The sequence below is a fragment of the Oryx dammah genome, unplaced genomic scaffold (assembly GCF_014754425.2).
Source record: "Oryx dammah isolate SB20612 unplaced genomic scaffold, SCBI_Odam_1.1 HiC_scaffold_12, whole genome shotgun sequence".
NCBI lineage: Eukaryota > Metazoa > Chordata > Mammalia > Artiodactyla > Bovidae > Oryx > Oryx dammah.
Window position 1 is genome coordinate 17,076,032 of NW_024070196.1, and position 19,068 is coordinate 17,095,099.

Here is a 19,068-nt window from a genome sequence, read left to right on the forward strand (position 1 = left end):
TAATTGGAGAATAATTACTTTACAATATTGTGATGGTTATTGCCATACATCAGCATGAATCAGCCAAGTTGTTATAAATCTCTTTTTAGAGTTTTTTTAAAATTTGCAAATGCATGTGTTGTTTAGCTGTTCAAGGTGAATATTCTTTCTCCTTTTAAGTTTGAAGCTCCACAAGCTTCAAACTTAAAAAATTAAATTTTTAAGTTTAAAAATTTAAATTTCTTTACAATTTGGTTCTGTGATCCATAGAAAGTAAGAAGTAATCAAAGTACTTATGGCTGACTTAAGATACAGCTACTGTGAGGGTTTTGGTAGGTTAATACTTTAAAGAAATTGCCAGATACCTGTGACTCTTAACTATGTGCTGTGCTTAGTCACTCAGTCATGTCTGACTTTGTGTGTGTGTGTGACCCCATGGACTGTAGTCAGCCAGGCTCCTCTGTCCATGGGAATTCTCCAGGCAAGAATTCTGGAGTGGGTTGCCATGCCCTCCTCCAGGGGATCTTCCCAACCCAGGGACAGAACCCAGGTCTCCCACATTGCACACGGATTCTGTACCATCTGAGCCACCAGGGAAGCCCAAGAATCCTGGGGTGGGTAGCCTATCCCTTCTCCAGGGCAACTTCCCGACTCAGGAATTGAAGCAAGGTCTCCTGCATTGCAAGGCAGATTCTTTACCAGCTGAGCTACCAGGAAGCCCATGACTCTTAACTATATTTGATGATAATTTGAAAAGATGGTAAGAAATGGGAGAGAACAATTTTTGATGCTTCTAATTTTATAGCATGAAAATTCTAGGTATGGTAAAGTATGAATAAAGTATATTGGCCCACGCATCCAGTCCCATCACTTCATGGGAAATAGATGGGGAAACAGTGGAAACAGTGTCAGACTTTATTTTGGGGGGCTCCAGAATCACTGCAGATGGTGACTGCAGCCATGAAATTAAAAGACGCTTACTCCTTGGAAGAAAAGTTATGACCAACCTAGATAGCATATTCAAAAGCAGAGACATTACTTTGCCAACTAAGGTCCGTCTAGTCAAGGCTATGGTTTTTCCTGTGGTCATGTATGGATGTGAGAGTTAGATTGTGAAGAAGGCTGAGCGCTGAAGAATTGATGCGTTTGAACTGTGGTGTTGGAGAAGACTCTTGAGGGTCCCTTGGACTGCAAGGAGATCCAACCAGCCCATTCTGAAGGAGATCAACCCTGGGATTTCTTTGGAAGGAATGATGCTAAAGCTGAAACTCCAGTACTTTGGACACCTCATGTGAAGAGTTGACTCATTGGAAAAGACTGTGATGCTGGGAGAGATTGGGGGCGGGAGGATGAGATGGCTGGATGGCATCACGGACTTGATGGACGTGAGTCTGAGTGAACTCCGGGAGATGGTGATGGACAGGGAGGCCTGGCGTGCTGCGATTCATGGAGTCGCAAAGAGTCGGACACGACTGAGCGACTGAACTGAACTGAAAAATATAGAGAACAGTAAAGTTGTAATTCAGTAAACTTCATAGGAGGCGGGCAATTTGGGTAGCAGAATCTTGACCCTGTAGAAGTATCTGGGATTTTGTTTAGGTAGTGATTTTCCTCCCTTAAATAGAAAGTATGCTATTAGGGAGGGGTAAGGACAGTGAAAGGTGGGTCTTCATTGGTAAGCAGGCTCTTCTCTAGTTGCAGGGTGTGGCTTTCTCATTATAGAGGCTTCTTTTGTTGTGGAGCATGGCTCTAGGGGACGTGGGCTTCAGTAACTGAGGCACATAGGCTCAGCAGTTGTAGCTCTAAGGCTCTAGAAGTGAAAGTGTTGTCGCTCAGTCGTATCCGACTCTTTTCGACCCCAAGGACTGCAGCCTACCAAGCTCCTCCACCCATGGGATTTTCCAGGCAAGAATACTGGAGTGGGGTGCCATTGCCTTCTCCCTAAGACTCTAGACCACATGCTTAATAGTTGTGGTTCACATGTGGCGTGTGGGATCTTCCTAGATGAGGGATCAAACCTGTGTCTTCCGCATTGGCAGGTAGATTCTTTACCACTGAGCCCACCAGGCAAGCCCAGGAATTAATTTTAAACTAACCTATGTGCTTATTAAATTTTCATCTTATATGTTTATGACTATGCTATCTCTTTTGCTTCTAATAATTTTTATCCCCAAATACTGTCACCTGTTAGAATCCTTTCAAGGCCTTGTCTACTGCAATATGAGAACTTGGGTAAGTACTTCCTCCCATCCCTCCTGTGTTAGAGGGAGTCAGTGTATTCTGTTTGCATATAGTGTTTTTTTCCATCATGTATCTCTTATGTTCTGTATGTTATTACCAGTAGGATATAAAGTTTTGAGGAGACCATGTAACCTACTATCTCTATTACCTATATGTGCATTCCATACTAGGTTCTTAATTAGATTGTTTAAAGTATTTGTGAAGGTGAATAACTTTAGATTTTTAAAACCTATTTTCTAGATTAAATATAAGACGCCTCAACCTGTAGGAGAAGTGTATTTTACAGAAACTTTTGATAGTGGAAGGCTGGCTGGGTAAGTATTCATTCAGGAGAATTTTTTCTTGATTTGATTAGCTTTTTTGAAATTATTGGTTGTTAATCTCTGAAAATTGCCTCTACCACAGAACTATTAAAAAAAAAGGTTAATGTTCTAGTTAAGGAAAATTAGCACCTTAACACATTTTCATTATTGATAGAAATGTTTAATTTGAATTGTTACTTATTTATACTATATATATATTTATAAATATTTATATATATATAAATATAAGTATGAATATAAAGTAAAAACTTAGAACATTTCTTCATTCCTTAGGACAGATATTAATAGTTTAATTTCAGATGACAAATTCAAGCTAATGTTCACCCTAAATAATGGTAAAGAAAATAAAGATTACTATCTGTTGATTATTATATTCCGTGTAGGTAAGAACTGTCTTTATCTGCCTTTTACCAGTGAAGAAACTGAGGCTTAGTATACCTTACCTATGATCATTGCTGTTGTTTAGTCACTAAGTTCTGTCCGACTGTTTTGTGACCCCATAGATTGTAGTCTACCAGACTCCTCCATCTGTGAAATTTCCTAGGCAGGAATACTGGAGTGGGTTGCCATTCCCTTCTTCAGGGGATTTTCCCAACCCAAGGATCAAACCTGCGTCTCTTGCATTGCAGGCAGATTCTTTACCACTGAGCTACTAAGGAAGCTCACCTATGATCATACAACAAATAAACTGCAGATTCCAAATTTAATTTAACTCTAGTTTTGCAAGATAGTTGGGCTTCTCTGATAGCTCAGTTGGTAAAGAGTCTGCCTGCAATGCAGGAGACCCCCAGATTGATTCTTGGGATGGGAAAAACCGCTGGAGAAGGGATAGGCTAACCACTCCAGTATTCTTGGGCTTCCCTTGCGGCTCAGCTGGTAGAGAATCTGTCCACAGTGCAGGTGTCCTGGGTTCAGTCCCTAGGTTGGGAAGATCCCCTGGAGAAGGGAAAGGTTACCCACTCCAGTATTTTGGCTTGGAGAATTCCATGGATTATATGGTCCATAGGGTCACAAAGAGTTGGACTCGACTGAGCAACTTTCACTTTCTTTGCAAGGTAGTATATAAACATCCTTATTTAGCCTCTAAGCATTCATGTATCTTAGAGTGAAAAGGGACTCTTGGATAATCTTTTGTTGTGTTTCTAATACACATTGTATCTATAAATTGTTAGTTTTCTTTTAAATGATATATATTTCTTTCAATTTTATTTATAGGTGGGTATTATCAAAAGCAAAGAAAGATGATACAGATGCGGAGATTTCTATATATGATGGTACAGTATTATTTAAATATTCAACGTAACAAGGATGACTGAGAGTGCATGAGCTTTTGAGATGATATTTCTGTTAAATATATATATGGGGCCTCAGGATCCACCCTGCTTCACAATAAAATATTCAGTCTTTTGTCTCCTTTCTAGTATTTCTGGAAGTCCAAGCAATCCATACTTAAGCCACCATCCAGGTTTCTAACTCTAAACGGTTGAATTTTCACTCCCCTGCACTTAATCTTTTGCAGGATTTCCAGGCTGCTGCTGTTCTCTGTTTCATCTTAAGTGTAGGCCCACTTCATTTAGGTTATAACTTATGGCATGGACCTCCTAGAGGGTACAAGACAGGGGACGTTTATGAGGGTTACAGGAAATGTGGCTGCTCCTGGAGCCACCACCTCCAGGCCCATAACGTATCTCTGATAGGTTATCTTCAGGCTTACCCTTAGAAAGAAAACTCCTATTAGCAAGGGTCACCTTTTCGGCCTTAACAGGACTCTCCTGGACTATGATGAAAGAATTTCTTCCTCCTGTTAGTCTAAGACCAGTCTCCTCAGTCGTTAAATCGTAAAGGAGGATCAGCCTCATTCAAGGTGATGGGGAGTGGGAATTTTCTCTCACAGACCACCTAAGATCCATAAGGATGTGACCTCACATTCAGATCGCAGTAGGAGTTACATGAGAATAACAACAGAACAGATAACAGCGTGTGTAAGAGGCGAACTGTCTACTTCCCTTTCCATAGTGTCTATTTTAGTGTGAGATACAGATCATGCCTGCGTGTCTTCCATGCTGTGTTCTCCATCCTAGTACATGTGCTTCTAAACTCCAGAAGGAACTCTGCCATATGCACAGAACAAACAACACTGAGTTTAGTCATCTGAATTTGTTTAGAGAAGAGAATGACTGCCCTCAGAGAAGCAGTGTTTGCAGAGATAGAACTGTACTTAAAATAATACCCACAGAAATACATGCCATCAAACAGAATGCTTGACTTAAAACATCTATGTTTAGCTTACTTTACAGTTGTTTAGAACAACATCGGGTAGATGTATGCTGAATGTTTTTATTTTAGAAGTATCCACTGATGGAATTTTCCTAAAATTAGGTTATGGTCTATTTTAGAAGTGAGTTTAAGTCTGGACAGAATGACTCTTAGTGCTTAAGTGAGTTTTTCCCTCAGCTTAAAATTAGAACTCAAGCAAGCAAGCAAAAAATGAGCTTACTAACAACACCTAAGTTTGGTCCATAGGCTTATTAAACATAATTATCCACAAAATAATTTTTTAGCATATTAGATTTGGTATGGTTGGTTGACTTTTCAATTTCTTGAAATCACCTTTGAAAAATACAGAATCTCTTATTAAAGATTCAGGTCCCCAAAGTGGCATTTTGTATATAAATATTAGCAATGTCTTTTATATAGTGGTTAGTTGAAACCAATATCAGTTTCTTTGCAGGAATATTTAGTATTTATAGTCATCAATAACCGGAGGAGGTGATGGCACCCCACTCTAGTACTGTTGCCTTGCAAATCCCGTGGGCAGAGGAGCCTGGTAGGCTGCAGTCCATGGGGTCGCAAAGACTTGGATACGACTGAGAGACGTCATTTTCACTTTTCATTTTCATGCATTGGAGAAGGAAGTGGCAACCCACTCCAGTGTTCTTGCCTGGAGAATCCCAGGGGTGGGGGAGCCTGGTGGGCTGCCGTCTATGGGGTCGCACAGAGTCGGACACGACTGAAGCAACTTAGCAGCAGCAGCCATTAATCACAGCTTCTGTCAAGTGCCCCCTGAGTAAACCAGCTGTTAGACTTTCAGGAGCAATCTGTGAGAAACATTATGTGCTGGAGAACCGGATTTGCATTTGAGGGAGACTTATTTAAATTGTCACATCAAAATTATTAATAAAAATATAGCTGTTTAAATAATCACCAGTTCTTTAAGTGACTGATTTTCAGGCTATCTTATAAAATTGTTTGAATTCTTTTTGAGATTTTACTTAAATCAGAGTTCACATTGCCTGGCCTTGAGTAAAGATTGGTTAATGGAAAGTTACTACTGATTTGAAGTTAGGAAAAACTTCATGTCCTTGAGGAATAATCACCTTGCCACAGGTTTTCTAAAAGTAGTACTTTTAGAGAGTTGTTTTCATGGCTGATAAATGTATGCACGTAATTACAAAGAAAGACAATGTAGTTTTAAAAATTCCTTTACTATCAAAATCCCTAAAGATATAGTTGTTACTTTTTAAAAGAAGGTCTTTGTGATTTGGTCAAGCCAAAGGTTAGTAGTGATAATACAGTTGCTCATCAGTGTGAGAAAAGAAAATGAATTCACCTTTTTAAGAAAAGTTTAGTATATCCAAATTGGGGGACAAAAAGGAAAACAAACCTGAAAAGTTGAAAAAATGAATTTTTGAAAGCCCAAAAAAGTGTGCACAATGATAGACTCCAAAACACCCACCTCTGACTAGTGAGACTGTTCAGGTTCTTGTACTGTTGTTTTGCAGAAAGAAAAAAATGTATATAAAGTGCATTGGTAAATTCAGAAGTGCCCATTAATATTTCATGTTGGCACAATTCTGGAAAATAGCCAGTGTTCACTAAATTTTCTTGGAATAGGCAATACATCTAATTTTCAAAACTGGAATGTTTTATACAAACTAATATAAATTAGTTATTTACTGTTTTAAAAGGAGGAAAGTCCAGCCCACAACTTTGGGGCTACAGATGACCCATTCATCTTTGTATTGTATGCATCCCGTGATATAATTGCAGGAGATTCCTGATCTAAAATGGGGACAGTTCCAGCCCAGAGAGGGCCTCACTCAGCTTTGCTCTGCTACAGCCTAGTGCTAATCGAGCTTATAGGACTTTCTTGGCCAAAAGTTCTGAGAACTGATTGGCTTAGCTCAGAAAGGGTAACTGCAATTTGTGTTCTTTGGGCATACAATTTTTAAAATAAAATTTAAATCACTATAATAACTTCTTCAAAGAAAGCAAAGTAGTTGATGACACCATGAATTTCAAAATACATAGACTGAGGCAAACTCATTTTGTGTTAAAGAGGTATTTTGTCTCCTGTGTCATTTAAAAATAACTCATTTAAAAAATACAATGAGACCCTAGGAGACAAACAGATTCTGTGATTTCAATGATTACAGTCTTTCAGAGAAATCCAAACTAAGCCAGCTTTGGAGGTCCTTTAATTAAATGCTCTACTATCTGTTGTTTATTAGTGAGTTGGTCAAGAAGTTCATTTGGAGTTTTCCATAAGAAGTTACATAAATACCTGAATGTTTTTGGCCAACCCAATAATTCCCACAATTTTAGGAGAAAAAAGAGAGCAGACATTCATACAAGTGCAGGTACTAGTTCCTGATTTAAAATGTGATTTTATTTTTCCAAAATCAGGCTTCACGGAAAAATCTTATTGGTTACCATTTCTGATAATTTTTGAGTCAGTGTTTTTCATTTTAGTTTAACTTGCTTGGTTTTGTATTTTAGGAAGATGGGAAATAGAAGAATTGAAAGAAAATCGAGTACCTGGTGATCGAGGACTGGTGTTGAAATCTAGAGCAAAGCATCATGCAATATCTGCTGTGTTAGCAAAACCCTTCATCTTTGCTGATAAACCTCTGGTAGTTCAGTAAGTTTTATTATGTTTTGAATACTTTTTCTAACATTTATTTTAGTTTTGTATAATTTGGCTTCTGAATATGGGTATAAAATGGGTATAAAAATTCAGATTTCCCTTTCCCATTTCATTTATTTAAATACACAATGTGTGTATACGCACACCCTGAGGTTTTGAATGAAATGCAGATTTGTTGCAAAATATATTAATATAACATTTGCTATATAATATGCAATATTCCACCAGCATAATCTATATAGTGCATATTAAAATCATTTTTGTTTGAACTCTTTACTTCAAATTGACTTGCTGTTGAGATATATTAACTTCAATATATTTTAAATACAACTATAAATATTGCTGTTGAACCAGTGATAAGATTCAAAGGCAGCAAATTTGTTTTAAAGAGGAAATGCCCTTTTAAAGGTCTGTGTTCTCTTGGAGTCTTCCTCTCCCCTCCCTCAAAATATGACATACACTAGTTTTGTGGTATTGCTTGCATGTGTAACTATCGTAAAATCAAGTATTAATTTCTCAAGCTTGTTTCACCTATACCTGGTATAAATCCAAAATAGATCTGTACAAATACAGTTACAAAACAAATGAAATTCATATTAAAAACAAAGAAAAAGAAATCCAGAAATGTTATTTTCTGTTTTATATCAGAAGATTGGGCTGTCCAAAGTTAATTACAGCATAAGTACTACTAACTATAAGCTTACTAACTATAGATTTGTTTTAAACTTTTTGTTAGCATGTTAAATATATGCCTGTGTGGTATAACTAAAATGCCATTTTGTGTTTTAAAAATGTAAAACAATATGGCATTTGGTATAATTGGTTTAATTTTTTGGCTGTGATGCTTTGATTTAGTTGCATTGTTATTTCAAGAAATTTAAAATATCAAATGTCAAAAGAGTATACAACCATTTAAACAAATGAAGAATGTTACCACAAGTATTTACTGGGATTAATATTTGAGCTTGATATTATGGCATTATTCAGAGTTTTGTATTTATTTCTTGAAAATATGAAAGTAATCTTATTCTGTTGAATTTAGGTGAATATAATATAATTTTCTATTTTAATCTTTTGTGGCTTAAATCAAAGGGTAAAGGAAAATAATAAAAAATTTAATTTCTCCAGAGTAATATGAATCAAGTTTGGTATTTTCAGAAAGTATAAATCACTGCTAGGCAAGTAAGTGAAAGATAGCTTACAAGATTGGAAGCAAAGATAGTAAGTCTAAAAAATTATTAAAGCAATTGTGGACTGAAAAAAGAAAAGGAGAATCAAAAAGAATTGAATAGTGGTCTTTGATATGCTTGAAAACAATTCAAAGAAGGATAGTGAGTGTTTGGTTTCTTAATTTTGATAAAATGAAATAGTATAGATAAAATAAATTTTGTATTATTATAAATACTATTTATAACTATTATATACTATCTATAACTATTATAAATACTATAAATATAGTATAACTCATAAATATGAACTATTTAAGACATAACTTTAAAACTGCTTTTCCCAAATTATGTACTTATTAATATGCATTATGTGGTCATATAAGTTTTAGAACCTAAGAATATCTGAACCCTAAAGATAAGGAAGCATATTTGCCCATTAAAGATTTTGAGAGTTCTACATAAAAAACCTGTTCTTAGTTTGAACATTGTTTCCCAAAAATATTTGACTACAGAAGTTTTTTCCACCCTAAACAATAATTACTGTTTCATAGGACAGTTTAGAAAATGGCACTCTAAAGAGAAGAGGGTTAACATATACTTGGCATTTGTCGTCATTTTTCCTGTGATTTAAGATTAGCAGCAAGCAGTCCGTCCAGCTCTATGACTTACATTTCACTGATCCTCAAATTATTTTTGAACTGTTTATACTAGGCACAAGTTAATGAAAATCTGGAAGTTTGCAGCATGTGAAATAGACATAGTGATCAAGTCTATGCATAATAAGATAGCAAAACTGTTTAATATTTATAAAGACAATTTATACAATTGTTATCTCTAGTTCTTTTCACAGAACCCTCAGATGACCTATAATAAAGCTTTATCATTTTATTTTACTTAGAGTCACAAATATTTACTTTTAGTTCACGTTATGCACAATTTCTTTCACTTCATGCTCTTCAAAGACATGTTTCATGAAGGAAAAGATTATCAGCTACTGCTAAAATAAAAATATTGATAAGGCCTTGAGGAAAACAAACTCCTTGATTTAAAACGTGAAAAAGAACAAACCAAAACTTTTCTTCTGATCATAACAGAAGCTAACATTTTTGAGCATTTATTGACCCATCACTGTGCAGGACGACTTCTAGTCATCATAACAGTCCTTAGAGGTGTCGGTATGGGCAGTGTTCCCTCCTGGCAGATGAGCAAATGGAGACCAGAGCTTTAGTAATGTGTCTTGAGCCAGGGCCTACCAAAATCAAGAGCAAATCTGAGGTCTTTCTGACTCCAGAGTGCTTGCTTGTAACCACTGTTGTAGAAATCTGGAGAAATAAAGCAGAATACAAAATAAGGAGGGGAGATCTCCATAAAGTCCAGCAACTCAGAGATTATCACTTAAAATTTTACTGTATTTTCTCTTTTCTTTTCTGTATAAAATGCATATTACTAATTGGGCTCAAACTGTCAAAGTTTTGTGTGCTATTTTTACTTTGTCCCTAAAGTCTCTTCAGAAACATTTTAAACTATAATTTTTTATTAAAATTATCACTATATCCTGTTACTTCTCTGGTTTTCATCTGCTTTTGCTTTAATTCATTAAACCAGTCATAACATTTTTGGTTTTCACTGGTTTTCACTTTGATGTCCATTTCCTCATTGACTTTTGTCACACATAATTCACCAATTTACTGAAAATCTCTTCTACATATTGTGCATTAAGACTGCCTGTTGCCTAATAAACAAGACAACAGAACTTTTGATGAGAATTACAGTGTTGGTAAATCCATGAGAAGACTGCCAATTCAGTTTACTTTTTTTACCTGTTACACTGTATTTCCCCTGCCTCCTGGCTGCTAAGATCTGAAATATTCCAGGTTTACAAAATCTCTTTGCTGGGGTTATTTAATTAAATGTACAACTTTTTAAACCTGGTTTAGGTGTAGCTGAACTAAAAGACAAATTAGTTACTGAACTGAATAGCTAAGGTCAGTGGCAGTTTCCTAGAAACCTGTGCTATAACTGTGATCCCCGTAGTCTTTGTTTTTCACTTTATAAAGAGTGTGTATAGTACGTACCTTATTTTAACTTGAAGTTTCCTGCTAAAAGTTTTAATCAAAATATCTTATTCTTAAACAGTTTTGATGAAAAAATTTATTTCAGCAAATTAGTTGGCTTTGCTATAGTTGTTTATGGTCATTCTATTTTCAGTATTTTAAGGATGTTCATGGAAAAGGCCTTTCTGCTTGTTCCTCACAGGTTGTGGATGTACTTTGCGTGAGCTTTCTGGTAATGTAAATGTTTGTATTTAAATGAATTGAGAGTAATAAATTAGATTTTGAAGAACAATTAGTAATTTTTATTTATCAGCAGTATGATTCTTTTTCCCTTCATTTAGATATGAAGTAAATTTTCAAGATGGTATTGATTGTGGAGGTGCATACATTAAACTCCTAGCAGACACTGATGGTTTGAATCTGGTATGATATTTTAATGTTTAAGAAAGCCTTATTAAAGTTTAAGTATTTCTAAGGAGTAATTGACACAACTGAAATTTTTATTTTCATCTGAAGTCAAAAATAACTTTGAAAATTTTTATCCAAGATGAATTTATATAGCTTTTCCATGTGCCTTCAAGTTTCATACACAGCCATGTTACTTGATGGCATCAGTTTTGTAATCTTTAGCAATGTGAAAAAGGTTGCCAAGTCTATAAAATAAAATATAACCTGGTGCTTATAAATGTCACCGAGAGATCAACTTACAGTTATTTTCTTTACAAAGTAATAATCATAAGTTTGTTAGAAGTAAGATAATGGAGCAAAGCAGTAAAACAAAATGGCCATAAGAATCAAAAAGGCAGGTTAGCTCAGGAGTTAGCAGTCTGCAAAAATTTACTAACTTAAAAATGTTAAGTTCATGATGAAGCAGGTTATATTAGAACCATTTGAAGTTTGGAGACATTTCTTATAGCGTCCTCCCACAGGAGGCTGTGTCAGAATTTCTGCATATAACAAATATAAAATGAATGAGACGTTAATGAGATATTATTTGTCAGAACTCCTGGATATGAAACATGAAAGGATTCATTTTCTTAGATAAAGTCAGGGGGAAGCCATTTGTAGTTTACGGTGCAACTCTTAGGTGTTGTGAGGTAACAGTCACCTGAAGGTACCCTGGCAATGATAAAGTCAAATACCAAGTATTTTTCTAAACACTTTATCTGGTTAACTCAGTTAATCCTTAGAGAAGCCTTATAAGGTACGTACTATTATTATCCCCATCAGAGGTGATGGGATAGAACTACGGGGAGGTTGGAAGATTTGCTCAGGGCCACACACAGCTGGTTTAAAGGCAACAGTAGGATCTGAACCTCAGTATCTGATGCCAGATCCCATGCTCTTAACCAGTAGGCCATGCCAAATGAATCCATGGGATTTTCCAGGCAGGAATACTGGAGTGGGTTGCCATTTCCTTCTCCAGGGAATCCTCCCAACCCAAGGATTGAGCTCAGGTCTCCCGCATTGCAGGCAGACTCTTTACCGTCTGAGCCACTAGGGAATCCTGAAGAGAAATGACTAGTGGTAAAACGGGGAGCAAATCACTGTGTCTGTTCTTCACTTTGTGCTTAATTAAAGGGCCCCACTTTCTGGTGTCTTACTGAATAGTAGTAGTTCCTAAGTAAGCACTGTAGTCTTCAGTCATAGTACGTTTTTCTCTATGCTTAATTTTCTTAATAAGATATTAATACAGGTCTATATAGAGTGATTAAAGCCTATTATGTTGTTAAAGTGGTTCCAGCTTCTGGAAGTAGTGTTTGCATTTTAAGAAAAAAAATCTGTTTTGAAATAAAACTTGTCATTTTTCCACATCCTTTATTGTCAATGTGTCAACTAACTCTTTGGTGAATTAGCATTTAATACATTTTTGTGAACTCTACCCATTGGGGTAGAATAGAGAAATTCATTAAGTATTTCAATTCTGGACTAATCCTAATATTCATCTCTCTTTGAAGGAAAATTTCTATGATAAAACATCCTATACCATTATGTTTGGACCAGATAAATGTGGAGAAGATTATAAACTTCATTTTATCTTCAGACATAAACATCCCAAAACTGGAGTTTTTGAAGAAAAACATGCCAAACCTCCAGATGTAGACCTTAAAAGGTTCTTTACAGACAGGAAGACTCATCTTTATACCCTTGGTATATCCTTTTAATTCATTCATTAATTTAAAAGTGTTTGCTGACTACCAGTATTTTCACGGCAAGTGCTTTGGGAGAAGCGAGCAAGGTACTTCTGTTAAGGATTTATCTTTTTAGGAAAATCAGACACATGTACTTACAGCACAGGCAGAAAGGAAAGTGCCATATGAGATACAGTTAAGAGCTCAAAGGCAATACTGCTTTCAGTTAAGAAACTTCGTGAAAACCTGGGGAAGGTGATTCCATTTGACCTAATCTTAAGTTTAGGTATACCATGTGGAACATAGGAGAGGAAAGGGATATTTTAGGTACCCTGACATGAGCGATGCTGACAGAATAGAAAACCGGAAAATAAGGTTAAAGAGAGAGAAACCCTTAACATTAGACTTTATTCTATAGGCGGTTGTCATTGTTGGGTCCTGCCTGGTGGTAGTTAAAGGGAAAGCATTCAGCAACCATCTGTTAACATACTTAGCTTTACTTTTGCAGCTAGGAGTTTGAGTATACATTGACTGGGAGGAACATTATATAGAATTGTTTCTCCTCTTTCCAGGTACATATGGTTATGTACTATGATTACTTAAAATCCGAGCATGTCAGAACCTAACAGGAGAACTCCATCCAAGACTAACATGTATCAACTTTCTTCCTCAAAACTGCAGTTACAGAAACATTCCTTTTTGTCTGCCAAGGCAGAGACCAATTTTATTTTTAATGTTAATATCAAAGACCTTTCTCTGAAATTGGAAAATAGTACTGGACATTTGGGGGAACATAAGGTAAACTGTCAAAACATAGAAATAATGAGAAATTATAACTAGAACAGAAAAAAATGAATTTTAATTAGACCTTGTATAAACCCAGTCAAAACCAATATGATAGTATGTATTTCAGAGGACACAATTCCAGTTTCAGGAATTTATCCAAAGAAAATAATCCAGAAGGAAGAAAATGACCTGTGTGTAAAAATATACTGTAAATTGGAAGCAGCTCAAATGTTGCAGTAGTCGTTTTCTTTCTATGCAGTACAACACAAAAAGATAACTATGAAAATGTTCAGCTTATAATACCAAAATGGGGAAAGAAAGATAAGTTGGAGGCACATTCTGATGGCCACTAGACTAATTATGCAAACAAAACCAAAAGCTTAGAAAAGTCTTAACTTTTATTAATCACCTGATAGGCACCATGCTCTGTGCTAGGCACTTTGTTTAGAACAGTCATGTGAGATGAGCAGTTTTTATTTTGCCTCAATTTAAGTAACTTTCCCTAGGAAATAAAAGTAATTGGTAGAGCTGGAATTAAAATTCAAGCAAATTCTTAATCATTTGCTTTTCTTACTATGATACACAAAAACTTTGTTGTGTTAGGATTATCCACCTTTAAAGGACTTTTTTTCCTTTTAAAAAAACTGTCTGTATTATATTTTCAATAACATTATTCTGTAGTTGTTTTAAGAACCTTACAGACTCCCTTAAAAAGAGTTTATAATCCAGTGCCTTTTGTGGCGAATTCATTTAGAATATTTAAAGCCGTTTTCTAAATGGAAAGTTTTTTGGCTAAAGATTTTTGACAAAGATGTCAAAGTGATGTAATTGTCATGTGCTTTTTTGGAGTTACTGTAATTTTAAAATACTTCAGTTGCAAAATTGAGTCAGAAAATACTCTTTCAGGGGTTTTTCTTGAGAAATGCCTTTTTTTAATTAGAAAGAGTCTAGTACATTTTTGCTGGAGAAGGCGATGGCACCCCACTCCAGTACTCTTGCCTGGAAAATCCCAGGGACAGAGGAGCCTGGTGGGCTCCTAAGAGTTGGACACAACTGAGCAACTTCCCTTTCACTTTTCATTTTCATGCATTGGAGAAGGAAATGGCAACCCACTCCAGTGTTCTTGCCTGGAGAATCCGAGGGACGAGGGAGCCTGGTGGGCTGCTGTCCATGGAGCAGTACATTTTTGCATTTAAGATCTTTTTATTGTTAGTTGTGCTTCAGTCTTGACTTTTTTCCTTTGTGTAGTAATATAGTTTTATAGTCTCGGCTATAATAGAAAATGGTGGAGAAAAAGAGAAGGGTGGAGACACTGAGTCTTCATTTGCATTATTTGAATTTGTATATAAATTGCAATATTTGATTTTGATATAAACAATTTGGCATTGTTGTGACTGAAAACCTCTGGAGATTACTTCAGTAATGGTTTTTCAGAAAGTGGTTGTCTACATAGCTAGTTAAGTCAAGATCACCCTGACATTTACTGACAGCTGCTACTTCCTTAACTGGGCTTCCCAGGTTGCTCAGTTGGTAAAGAATCAGCCTGCAATGCAGGAGGCCCAGGTTCTATCTGTGGCTGGGGAAGATCCCTTGGAGAAGGAAGCGGCTTCCTGCTCCGGAGAGAATCAGACACGACTTAGCAGCTAAACCACCACTACCACCACCACTTCCTTAACTTACTTTACTAAAAGCAAATGTTAAGCTATTACATTTTATCTACCATTCTTTCCAAAGATAAAAATTGTACTCAGTGACTCCCCACCCCGTGTTTATAGAAGGGAGAGAGAGCTTTTCTTTTGTTTTTATAATCATGGGAGTCCTTATGAAACTTTTGATGTGGTAACTTTTAAAGAGCTAGAGTTTACCTCGAAACAGCATACCAAAACATGAGCTTGAGTATTTTCAATCATCCTTAAAATATTTTACACTACAGTGTAGGAATCAATGAATTTGAAACGCTGATGAGTTTTATAGATTTCTAGATCATAGGAGTGTGTGAATGTTAAATTCCTGATTTTGGCGTCTAGGTTAGGGTTATATAGAAGGATGTCCTTGTTTATAGGAAATGTGCATTAAAACGTTCAGGGATGATACAGATGAGGTCAATAACTTACTCTCAAGTAATTCAAGAAAAAGTGAAGTTCTTTATATATACTTGCAACTTTTAAAGTTTGAGGTCGTTTCAAAAAATTTTTTTATAAATAGTGAAGATTGGGTTGTATTCTGTAACTATAAAAGACTAACACTGAATGGTTATGAGAGTCCTAAATTGAGTTAGCAATTGGATATTTTTTTTATTTGAGAAGGAATGGAGCATTTTATTAAAATTTTATGTTTGGTTTTAGAAAACATTATATCTAGTGATTTTTGCATATTTTGATGTAATACATTGCTAATTCCTCTATTCTGGTTGAGAAAAAATTTTACCCATGAAGTTTAGGGTAGTTTTTTTTTATTTACAAGATTATCTTTAACATGTCTATCAATATGATAAGTGTAATATGTTTAAATTGGTCCTTAGTGATGAATCCAGATGACACTTTTGAAGTATTAATTGATCAGATAGTTGTAAACAAAGGAAGCCTACTAGAGGATGTGGTTCCTCCTATCAATCCTCCCAAAGAAATTGAAGATCCCAGTGATAAAAAACCTGATGATTGGGATGAAAGAGCAAAAATCCCTGATGCTTCTGCTGTCAAACCAGAAGATTGGTAAGCAAAGAATTCAGTAGCAAAGCATTATTTGGCACAAAGTAATAAAATGTAACATATAAGTGAAGTTTACAACCAATGAAACATATTCTTTTAAACATCAAAAATACTTATTTTGACTTTTAGGAGAAATACTTCTCTGAAATGGATTTTGCACTTCTTCCCTTTTAATTATCTTAATTTTCATTTTAATTAATTTTGTTCCCTTTTCCCACATGTGTGTGTGTATATATATATATATATATATATATATAATGTATACTTCCAATCTGTATATTTTGTTTTGTATTCTTCAGTGCTGTGGGGAAAAAATGCCATGAGTCTCGAGCACCAGTGCTTTTTTTTTTTTTGGTCTCACTTTATTTATTTTTTTATTATTATTTTTAATGTATTTATTTATTTTTTATTTTACTTTACAATTCTCTATTGGTTTTGCCATACATTGACATGAATCCACCACGGGTGTACATGCATTCCCAAACATGAACCCCCCTCCTACCCCCCTCCCCACAACATCTCTCTGGGTCATCCCCGTGTACCAGCCCCAAGCATGCCGTATCCTGCATCAGACATAGACTGGTGATTCGATTCTTACATGATATTATACATGTTTCAATGCCATTCTCCCAAATCATCTCACCCTCTCCCTCCCCCTCTGAGTCCAAAAGTCCGCTATACACATCTGTGTCTTTTTGAGCACCAGTGCTTTAATTTCTATTTCCAGTTTGATCTTTCTTATATATGTGTGTGCACATTTTACATAGTTGCGGTCGTTGCAGTTAATGATTAGTTGGCTTTAAACAGCCATAGCCTCAGCATCTTATAAAACTATATGGGATGCACTCGTCTTCCCAGGAGACACTAGTTACATTACATTACATTAAATAATCTGCTTGCGAAGGCAAAAGATGCAAGAGACAGAAATTCGACCCCTGAAGATCCCCTGGAGAAGGAAATGGCAGCCCACTCCAGTACTCTTGCCTGGGAAATCCCATGGGCAGAGGAGCCTGGTAGGCTACAGTCCGTGGAGTTGCAAAGAGTCGGATACGACTGAGCGACTTGACTTTCACTTTCATATTCCTAATGGTTTTCAGCCTGTTCTCTTATTGGGAAGAGAAAATAAGTCTTCAACTATGATTGTAGATTTGTCTTTATCTCCTTTGAGATCTGTTTGTTTTGCTTTGTATAATTTGAAGGTCTAGATCACTAGATCAATTCACAGTGTTTCATGACCTCTTGAGGAACTGACCTTTTTATTATTATGAAATGTTCTTTATAAACTCATAATACTCTCTGCCTTGGAATCTACTTGGTCTGATACTAGATCAGCACTCCCATTTCTTTTAATCATAGTTCCACTGAATATTATTTTCCATTATTTACCTGTAACCTGTATGTTGTTGTTATTCAGCCGCTAAGTTGTATCTGACTTTTTGTGACTGCATGGACTGTGGCATGCCAGGCTTCCAGGTCCTTCACTATCCCCTGGAGTTTGCTCAAACTCACATCCATGGAGTCAGTGATGCCATCCAGCGATCTCATCCTCTGACACCCCCTTCTCCTCCTGCCTTTCCGTCTTTCCCAACATCAGGGTCTTTTCCAGTGAGTCGGCTCTTCGTATCAGGTGGCCAGAATATTGGAGCTTCAGCATCAGTCCTTCCAATGATATTCAGTGTTGACTTCCTTTAGAATGGACGGGTTTGATCTCCTTGCTATTCAAGGGACTCTGAACTGTCTTCTCCAACACCACAGTTCAAAAGCATCAATTCTTCGGCACTCAGCTTTCTTTATGGTTCAGCTCTCACATCCACACATGACTACTAGAAAAACCATAGCTTTGACTATGTAGGCAAAGTCATGTCTCTGCTTTTTAATATGCTGTCTAGGTTGGTCATGGTTTTCTTCCAAGGAGCAAGCATCTTTTAATTTCATGGCTACAGTCACTGTCCACGGTGATTTCAGAACCCAAGAAAAGAAAACCTGCCCCTGTTTCCACTGTTTCCCCCACTATTTGCCATGAAGTGATGGGACTGGATGCCTTGATCTTAGTTTTTTGAATGTTGAGTTTCAAGCCAGCTTTTTCACTCTCCTCTATTACCCTCATCAAGAGGCTCTTTAGTTCCTCTTTGCTTTCTGCCATTAGAGTGGTATCATCTGCATGTCTTAGGTTGCTGTTATTTCTCCTGTAATCTTGATTCCAGCTTGTGCTTCTTCCAGTACAGCATTTCACATGATGTATTCTGCGTATCAGTTAAATAAGCAGGGTGACAATATACAGCCTTTGATGTACTCTTTTCCCAATTTTGAACCAGTCCATTGTTCCATGTCCAGTTCTACTTCTTGACCTGCAAAGAGGTTGCTCAGGAGGCAGGTAAAGTGGCCTGGTATTCCCATCTCTTTCAGAATTTTCCAGTTTGTTGTGATCCACACAGTCAAAGGCTTTAGCATAGTCACTGAAGTGGAAGTAGAAGGTTTTCTGAAGCTCCCTTGCTTTTTCTATGATCCAGTGGATGTTGGCAGTTTGATTTCTGGTTCCTTTGCTTTTTCTAAATCCAGTTTGTACATCTGGAAGTTTCCAATTCATGTATTGTATAGCCTACCTTGAAGGATTTTGAGTGTTGCCTGTATATGCCTTTATTTTTCACATGATTTTCTTGTAGTCAACTGTATTCGGGTCTTGCCTTTTAATTGGAATGTTTTAATCATCTACATTTAATGAACTTATTGATACAGTTAGATATAAACC

General features: G+C 36.2%; 1 protein-coding gene across 1 annotated transcript in view; it reads left to right on the top strand.

Annotated features, from left to right (window-relative positions):
• CLGN (calmegin) overlaps positions 1-19,068 on the top strand; it is a 44,410-nt gene that overhangs the window by 11,893 nt on the left and 13,449 nt on the right. Inside the window, exons 3-8 of the mRNA XM_040250468.1 lie at positions 2,461-2,534; positions 3,759-3,817; positions 7,323-7,464; positions 11,035-11,116; positions 12,652-12,844; positions 16,133-16,322. Of these exons, the coding sequence (XP_040106402.1) occupies positions 2,461-2,534; positions 3,759-3,817; positions 7,323-7,464; positions 11,035-11,116; positions 12,652-12,844; positions 16,133-16,322 (740 nt within the window). The remainder of the gene's footprint in view (positions 1-2,460; positions 2,535-3,758; positions 3,818-7,322; positions 7,465-11,034; positions 11,117-12,651; positions 12,845-16,132; positions 16,323-19,068) is intronic.